Below are 9,523 nucleotides of genomic sequence, written 5' to 3'. Positions count from 1 at the left end.
TTCCGCTTTCTCAGGGAACAAGGTTACAGTTAAGTAACCGGAGAAGTTTTAAGTTAAACCAACAATAATTTTTTACAGTGCAGGAATTCCACTGTTAAACATGATTATTTTAAAAATATGCTGAAATAGTGTGGGCTGACGTGTTCAGCAGATACAAATACAATGGATTAACAAACTTGTAGCTCACAGTATGTCTGTCTTTAAAGGGTTATAAACTCTTGTTCAAAATCAAAATCAGTTTTTACTTCCAAAACCCGACTGTTGCACTCTATTGGACCAGATTTAAAGTTGATCATCTAAAGTCTGGCAACGTGATCAAACTTCATGGAGTTCCACCTCACATTTTCCTCTAAAATATGGTTTTATTTTTCAATGTTTTAAATTTGCTCTTCTTTACTGTCGTTGAGTGTGACACAATTGGTTGTAGGCCTATAATTAGATGACATTTATTTACAGTTTATTAAACAGACCGTTATCATTAAACAGATATTTACAATATTTAGGCATTTTAAACATGTAGATTAAATTAAGCATGGCATGACATCTTTCAAGCAGAACCAAAAGTTTCACAATCATAACAGAATGATTAGTATTTAAATACCAGCCCATAGGAACTAATGTTAATAAATAGCTATAAGGTGTCACTTGATCAAGTTCTATTGACAATATACAACAAAAAACTAGCATTACAGTACAAATCTACCAGGCCGCTGTGCCGTCGGGGCGCTCATTGAAAACGAAGGAGCGGGACCTTCTCCTGGTCATAGCTGGTGGGCCTGTCCTCTTGGTCAGGGTCAAGTAGATGTCGGAGGTGAGGAATCGTGGGTAGCAGTCTCTTTTCATCAAGCTGTAGATTTTATCTTGTGCTACATTAAAGCAGGACCTAGTCAGCTGGAGGATGTTCTTCTCAATGGCGGCCTTGGTTGAGTGGTCGATGTTGATCTGAGGGGTAAAGTGCGAAATGTAAAACATGCGGCCATCTAAAATTCTGTACTGTGATGAAAGACATATTTGGAGTTATGCAATAATTTTTGTGGGGCAACTGATTTCACCATATGGCGGATCTGTGTTTTCTTCTGCTTTATGAAAATTCTACGAGCAGGAGTTTCTAAGTGTTTTGCCTTTCAGTCCTTTTACGTAAGGACTTTATCTTTTAAGTTGTGAAAAAAAAGTATACTGTAACACTGAAAATCTGGATTACAAAAAAAAAAAACTAAACCTGGAAACAGACAAAGTTTTAGTATTTTAAAAACAAACTAAAGAAAAAAAGAAAAGATATAGACAAATATGCATTTCTTTCTAAGTAACTTATTTGTGATTTTTTTTGAAGGCACAATTCTGAAAAATCTGCTGAAAAATCTTTACAAAATATATTTTCAGTTTAATGACTAAAAATAAAAAAACGGTGACATTATCTTAGTCATAAGATATCATTAGTAATAATAATAAAAGCAATAATGTCAGATTAAATATTTTATCAATGTTATATATTTATATAAAAGAAAACAATTTATATACAAATCACAAGTTATTCAAATTATTAATTTATAATATGATTGGATTTTTGGGAGTGGACAATGACAGTTTACAGCCTGAACTAGATTTGCCTAAAAATGTCAAATTATGATATGCGTTGTTAGTGTTTGTATTTTATTTTGATAAATTAACAGATCAGCCCAAAATAAGAGTGGAATGTCATTGACCCCATGGCAAAATCAAATAAGACACTCTTTATGCACATTTTTAATTTATAGGACACTTAAATACTGTTGTGCTGATGATATAATTTATGCCAAATGTTAAAGAAAAAAGAAGCATTTTAATCAGTAGTCTCAGACTCTCCATTGTACAGTGTGTCTGCTTCATTTGTTATTCTTTTCTGACCACAGCAGTTCCACTGACTCATTCTCCTCTCTTTGTCTAGGCCACAGTTACTTCTTAAAAAGCATTTCTCCAAAAGTACTACATCAGACTAACACACGTGTGTGTTGAACAGTACTTCTGCCGTGGTGAATTCTCTCAGATCTTAATATAGGGCGTTAGAAGCTAATTTTATGCAGGCACTGCTCCTCATTTATGATACAATATTAAGGTTTTCCTTTCCCAGCACTGATAAGAAAAAGTTGGCTTTCAGCCGTGCTACATTTCAGTCTCTCAGTTGTTTATTCGCTGTCACTTTGGTCAGACAAGAGCGAGTGGTCCCACTGCCTCATTTTCACTTCTCGGTTTTTCAGAGTCTATTTTCTCAGCTGTGTGGGTGTCTGAGGGGGAGTTTGCAGCCAAAAGCAGGAAAACCACACGATCGCATATCTGCCCCCAGTCATGCGGCCGGGGGCCGACAATGGCCTTTGCACAAACACAATGGTAGGTCTCTGATGCAGCGATGCACCACACCGCAGATATCATTTAACAGAGCGTTGTTTTGTTTTTTTATGACCCCCCATTGAGGTTACCCAAAGCGCTGCTAACAGCAACGTATTGCCGTTCGTCGCCAGCAAGAAGGTGTTTTCCAAAATGGCATTGGTTTAATTTTTGTGGGGTCTGATAAATGTGTTGTAGTGTCTTAAATAAGTTGACTCAAAAAAGAAATTTCTAGAAGAATTGGAACATCGTGGACAAGTTGCATTGTTGCACTGTTATGATACTTTTGTGGTGCTTTCTGAAGCTTGAACAGTACATTCTCCATTTATTTTAATTGTACACAAGTATAAAGTTTCCAAAAGGGAGTTTTCACAGTGATGCCATGGAAGAACCATTTGTTGGTTCCCCAAAGAACATTGGCTCTAAAAAGAACCATTTCTTCTCAGTGTGAAGAACATTTTAGGTAACACTTTATTTCGATAGTCCACTTTAGACATTCTTCTAACTGTAAGTAACTTTGCAGCTACATGTCAACTAACTGTCATTAGAGGATTAGTAGACTGTCTGCTTAATATTTGATAACACTTTATTTTGTTGGTCCCCCAACAGAGATTTGGATAATCTAAGGAACCTTTTTCCACTATAAAGAACCTTTTGTGGAATGGAAAGGTTCCACGGATGTTAAAGGTTCTTCATGGAACCATTGATTCCAGTAAAGAGTGTATAGAAAAGAGGGACCAGGAAGTTCTTCAAAAAACTAAAAACTAAAAAAAAATCTAATTTTGTGTTCCACAGAAGTAAAAAAGTTTGTTATGACATGGGATTCTCATTTTTTTTGTCCGCTAGTAATTTTCGGAATTGTATTTTCAATAATTCTACAGCTGGACAAAGTGCACAGGTACAGTACATGTACAACCCACTGAAATGACTGTTTATCCTTCACAACCTCTTTTTCATTTGTGCAAAATTAAATATGGTGTCCACTCCGAATAAAGTCCGTACTGTTCATGATGGCAATGTGTGCATACCTCTTTGGGGGCTTCTTTATCGATGAAAATGGCGTGTATCTGTTTGGCTTTAGTCTGCAGTTTGGTTGCAGACTCAGTGGTTTTGAAGTCTTCACAGGCTAACCAAAACTCAATGTTCTCCTCGCTGAACTCAGTGCGCAGGAATCGCGTAAAGACTTCAACCCCATCTGAAACAAGATGCAAATATATTAATTGCTAAATGTATGATTATACTTATACACACACACACACACACACGCGCGTACGCACGCAAATGGACTACCGAAATAAAGTGTCACAAACCAAAGTGTTAAGTTGCTGTTTCTTCTTATAACTCAGGGGTGGCCAACGTCAGACCGACGTCGGCCACCCGTGTTATAACCATTGAACTGCCTTTTCAAGTTCATCCTACAGTTGTTACATTTGCAACCTACAGTACAAGCCAAAGAGCACAAAACACAAGAAGAAAATAACTGTAATAGTAATGCCTCTTTGCTTTTCACTGTAATTTTGGAGGCCTCCAAAATACTACAACATTCATGTATTTTTGTTTAATTGGCTCAGAATTCGCACCGAATCTCAAATGTCACATATGACATTTTTTGGTATTCGACATGATTTTCCAGAAATATCGGTGTCACATTACCCTGACAATACAGCAAAATTGTGGTTGCAGTGATTGCAAAATTTTGAATAATGGTAAATTCGCTGACAGCCCTTGAAAGTTCTTCTCATAAATTCACCAACTGCAGTTCTGTCATGAGAGATTGGCATGTTAACTGTAATGGATATTGCAATGTTAATGTATTTGGTCTTGGCGGAATAGATCTGCTACGCTGCTGCTGCTGCAGAGCAAGTACCGAGTCTTGCTACAGCCAATACATTCATTGCTGTAAGCAAGTAAGACATGCTGCTGCACATATAACATACATGAAATAACCCCCCATAGCAAATCTATACAAGTGGAGCTGGGGAAGGTGGAGGGTTTCTGAAAGCTCACTGCAGGCGGTCAAACTTTAGACTAGGGTCCAATTCTCACAATTAACTAACTATTAACTATGACTTTTGCCTCAATAAACTCCTAATTAATGGTTATTAATAGTTAGAAAAGTGGTTGTTAAGGCGAGACACGGCAGGCAAAAACATTGTTTTTTTTTCACTGGTCAATTTTGAGATTTTGGGATATTTGTCTTCAATAACATGTCTTCTTTCAGACTTGTGGTGAAAAAAAATCCAAAATACACATTTAGGTATTTATCTTACTACACTTTGTCTATTTGCGTCTGTAGATGTCTCAGAAATTCAACAAAAGTTTGCGTTCTTAAAGGAGAACTCCGGTCAATTTTAACATTGAGCTAATTTTTTTGTAAATTTGGAGTGCTGTCAATACAGAGAACAACGACAAAAATCGGTGTTGCCTACACCGTGTTATCCTCTTTTTAAAATTTGCACCCTGTTGACTTCAATGGGGCAAGTTGTTTTAAACCTTTTTTTAGCCTCTTAACATCCTAATGTTTCATTACAAGTGCCCAGCCATGTTAGATGATAACTTCAGAGTGAACACGAGTGAATCTGACTGCAGTATATGTGAAAGATATGAATAAAAATGATGTTATTTCAGCCAGCGCACAAACCTGTATTTACATCCTGTTTTCGGTCGAAGTCCAAAGTAGTCGATTGTCGAGTTCACGCGCATAGGTTTAGTTACCTATGATCACGCGCGTGAGGTATTGGATTAAGGATGTAGAATATGATCATGCAGAATAAGGCATTAATATGTGCTTTATAAGTACTGATAAACAGACAATATTTAATATGAATGCTAATAAGAAACTGGTTAATAGTAAGAATTGGACCCTAAACTAAAGTGTTACCCTTCAGACTGCTAACAGAAACACTACCAGTATTTGAATGTTGAGCCGCAGCTCATTGGCCGCTGATGCAACAGCAACCAATCATCTACGCTGCGTAGAGGACGACGCGATCGCTACCAAATTGAGGACCTATCAGTCTGCACCAGAGTTTCATGACAGAACTTGGTATTAATAAGATTAAATCTCCACATCTTTTCAGTGTCCAACTGTCCAATTAGTATTATCATACAACTATTGTCGTAGACATAGACATGCACACCCACACACAGACAAAACACATTCTAGGTGGCACAAATAAAACATTGCGTGTGTGTGTGTTGCATGGAAACTACAAATAACACTACTGTATGTTGTCACAAGCAGGTTTTCGCATAATGTGGTTACAATGGGATGCACACTACTTTACTTTACTTCTTCTTTAACACAGTATGACACTGAAGCATTTAATATGCTAACTACAGTATAATGCTAATATGAGGTGATCATACCTGAGTGACTCAGCAACTCCTCAAATGAATCACTCCACCTCAAAGCCATGTCCGGTGCAATGCTGTTAAAATCACAAATTAGTAAAGTGTTTTAGTGAAAGAAAAGTGCTTCATCATGAGTAGTGTCACATTGATACATCTGAATCATCCTATCTGAGTGACACTTCGATACTGAAGTTCAGCGACGACTCCACAATTCCTTGATTAATGAAAATACTGAATCAGTGTGTAAACATCAGAAAGGCTTACTGGTTAGGTTTAGCCGGTGCCTTCTTCTCAGGACTGACATTTTCATGTGACCCAGACTTTGTCAGAAGAAGACTGAGTCGACTTTTTTTATTCCTGCAAAGAGAGAAAGCTAAATATCTGTGTGTCATCTCTATCTAGTCTGTCTGTCTACGACAAACCCAAACTCATGATGTTAGGAAGTATTAGTGAATTAGGCAAAGGTATCATATTGCATTGTGCATACATGTTTACATATGCAATCAGACACCGCATGTGTTACTTCCACCAGGAACATGCTAAACGAAGATTCGTGCCAACACATGACAACTATAAGGGGAAGTGTTACCACAGTGCTGGCTATAGCACAAAAGTCGGTCTGATCAAAAAACTTAAAATAAAAGAGTAAATAAGAGTTCTCTCAAAACATACAACACACAAACAAAATGTGTATTGCTTTTATACATGACTCATATGGCTTTACATGCATTTCTAGTTATAGCATTTTTACTGTTGGTTCTGACTTTAACATGTTTTTAACATGTAAAAAAGGTTTTAGACAGAGCTGTGGTTCAGATATTACCGCAAATATTTCTTAATATAATATATAATTATAAAACGAGGTACATAAGTCCAACATGTGAAGTAGACGCAACAAGAGGTGCATTTTGCACTGATCTACATATAGGACGATATTCTCTCGCCTTTTTTAAACACTGAAGTGAATCAAATGTTGTTTTACTGCATCCCAAAAGGGCGAAATTACAATAATAAAAGACAAATAGATTTGTGTTTGCTCACAACGATGAGCTCCAGAAATAAAGGAAGTCACACACAACGAAGAGAAACTTAATTTCAATGTACTTGCTAAAAGAATGTTCCAAAAACCCCAGAGGGCGAATGTGCAAGAGAACATCTCTGCCTTCCAATGCTTTCGGTGTTAATTTGAGAAAAGTGTAGCGGGGAAAAAACTGTACCTGGAGTGGGTCTCTTTCATTCCGCAGGCAAGCAGCTCGTCCTCACTGAGCATTTTGAAATATGCTTCCTCCTTGGGGGCCGAGAAGTTGAACTGAGGAAACAGAAACACAAAAATCTTCATGCTCTTCCCTCTAGTTGACACTCACAGATCAACACAGCAGGTCCTCAGTTTAGTGTAAACTACCAAAAACTGAAGCTCATATTTGTGCGTTAAGTGTGTTAAGAGGTCATTTCCCATACCTGTCAAGATGACTTCCTGTCAGGGAAACTACACGCAGTTTACTGTAATATCTCTCGAGTTTCCTTCCTGTAGTATATCCATCTAAAGTGTATGTATTGTTTTATGTTTATTTTCAGGATGCTTTGGTAAAGTTACTTATGTTCTAAGCCACAGCAGGACGGTGGGCTGTGTCAACATGTGGTCAGTGCGACGTCTCCGATGTATAGGGGGAGGACTGAAGACACCGAGGGCTGTTTTAGGATTTGTAATAAATCAGCATACTTCATCACAACCGTCATTATTCACAGCTTATATACTGCCTATCTATTGCAGACACAAGGATTGGTCTAGTACTACATTTATTTTCTAATAATATGTCTGAAAACAATCTAAGTTAAAGCCATTTTTCCGGATCTTAGAAAAGCATTATATTCATGTTAGTTGCAAAAGTAGTCAAATGTGACTCATTATTAATAATACTTGTCTTAATGATATCACATATATTACTTTCAAATGGTAAAATCCCAGGGGGAAAAAATCGTGATACAATTATCATGATATGCTTATACACTCACCGACCACCAGGGTTGGATCCTAAGAACTGCCTTAATTCTTTGTGGCACAGATTCAACAAGGTGCTGGAAACATTGTTGACATGAAAGCATCACTCAGTTGCTGCAGATTTGTCGGCTGCACATCCATGATGAGAATCTCCCGTTCCTCCACATCCCAAAAATGCTCTATTGGATTGAGATCTGGTGACTGTGGAGAGTTAAATGACTCAATGTCATGTTCAATAAACCAGTTTGAGATTATTTGAGCTTTGTGACGTGTGTGTTATCCTGCTGGAAGTGGCCATCAGAAAATGGAAACACTGTGGTCATAAAGAGATGGAGATGGTCAGCAACAATACTCAGGAAGGCTGTGGTGTTTAAACAATGGTCAATTGGTACTGAGGGACCTCCCAAAGTGTGCCAAGAAAATATCCTCCACACCATTAAACCAACACCAGCAGCACCAGCTGAACCGATGATACAAGGCAGGATGGATCCATGCTTTCATGTTGTTTATGGCAATTTCTGACCCAACCATCTGAATGTTTGTAGCAGAAATCGAGACTCATCAGACCAGGCCATGTTTTTCGATGGATAGATGAATGGAAAATTACAGCTGAGGGCTCAGACTTTAGAGTAAGCTGAAATTAACTCTACACTGTAAAAATTATTTGTTCCCAATTTGTAAATAAAACAAAGATTATTGGTGTAAGTTTTTACAAGTAAATGCTATCTCAGTTTTATCTACTTAAATTGCACAAATTTCTTTGTTATATTGTTGAAATGTACCAAAATATGAGTGAGTATTGTTTCTACACCTTTAAAAAAAAAAAAGAAGTAGTGTTAGTTAAAGCTGCACACCGTCGTTTTTCCTCTTTGTCGCCATCTCTGGTCGAAATCTGCAATTGTAGTAATTTGTGAATTATCAACTGTACGTGGGTTGTGCCTCGGCACGGCACAGTGCGGATGAATCCAATGCTTTGAGGAGAATGTGCGGCTGTCAGTCACTGCACCGGCGTGGCGATCATTCGCAATCACAGATTATACTTTTTGGAAGTATAACCAACATAAGAATTTTCACCGGAAAATGTCATCATTCAAAAGTAACATTCATGTTCTGACCAACTAAAGGGAAAAAGAATTGCAGTAAATCGTGCTGATTTAATCTAACGATTGCGTATCACGTCAAACCGTGCAAATTATACTTTGTTCTCAAATTGTTAATGTTAACAACATCAGCATTGCGTGACTACATTTAATGCCCTTCCGATATTTATCCTTGTTTTCACCTGTGCCGGTTGCAGCCTCTTTTTTTCTGTAGCCACTCCGAAGTCCAAAGTCTTTTGCATTTTACATCGGGTGAATCTCCAGTTGTCACTGGTGGTTGTCGTTTGAACCTTTCTGGATCCGCCATCAAATTAATAAGTTTAATTTTCAAGTGCTGTGAGATAAGGCTATAAATCTCCACCTCCAACATCTTCACACGCAATATAGCTTACTAGCCGAGACTCCTTCTTTATGTGTACAGATGTGACGTAATGACTCAAAGACATGCTCGAATTTCCCATGGAAATCCACCAGTACCACTGGAAAAAAAAACATTATAACAAGCTTACCGTTTTGAATCGAGCTAAGGAACATTGGCTGGTAACTTACTCAAAAACTTATTTTGGATAATTTTGAACCCAAAAAAGTTACGGACTGCAGCTTTAAAGGATCAAAGAAGCTGAAGAGAAAGACACCCTCCATATACCTACTGTGGCTGTTGCTTCTGCAGAGCCATTATAATGATGGACAAATCCATTTCAGCTCAATA

The 9,523-nt window shown here is 37.6% G+C and overlaps 1 protein-coding gene across 2 annotated transcripts; it reads right to left on the bottom strand.

The window, feature by feature from the left end:
* Positions 1-699: 699 nt before the first annotated feature.
* rgs18 (regulator of G protein signaling 18) lies at positions 700-7,378 on the bottom strand (the record flags this gene model as incomplete). 2 transcript variants are annotated; one of them, XM_079612654.1, is made up of 6 exons in its annotated part: positions 7,174-7,378; positions 6,933-7,024; positions 5,980-6,072; positions 5,731-5,792; positions 3,390-3,556; positions 700-942 (listed from the first exon to the last, which is right to left on the bottom strand). In XM_079612654.1, the coding sequence occupies exons 2-6, from the start codon at positions 6,983-6,985 to the stop codon at positions 700-702; spliced, it is 618 nt and encodes a 205-aa protein (XP_079468780.1). In that variant the 5' UTR covers positions 6,986-7,024; positions 7,174-7,378. The 2 variants fall into 2 exon arrangements, with proteins under 2 accessions (XP_079468780.1, XP_079468779.1); XM_079612653.1 differs by lacking the exon at positions 7,174-7,378 and having other exon boundaries at positions 6,933-7,157.
* Between the last annotated feature and the right edge of the window lie 2,145 nt (positions 7,379-9,523).

The sequence above is a fragment of the Phoxinus phoxinus genome (assembly GCF_949152265.1).
Source record: "Phoxinus phoxinus genome assembly, chromosome: 5".
Taxonomy (NCBI): domain Eukaryota; kingdom Metazoa; phylum Chordata; class Actinopteri; order Cypriniformes; family Leuciscidae; genus Phoxinus; species Phoxinus phoxinus.
Note: the sequence above shows the minus strand (reverse complement) of the source record. Positions and strands in the feature narration are given on the sequence as shown.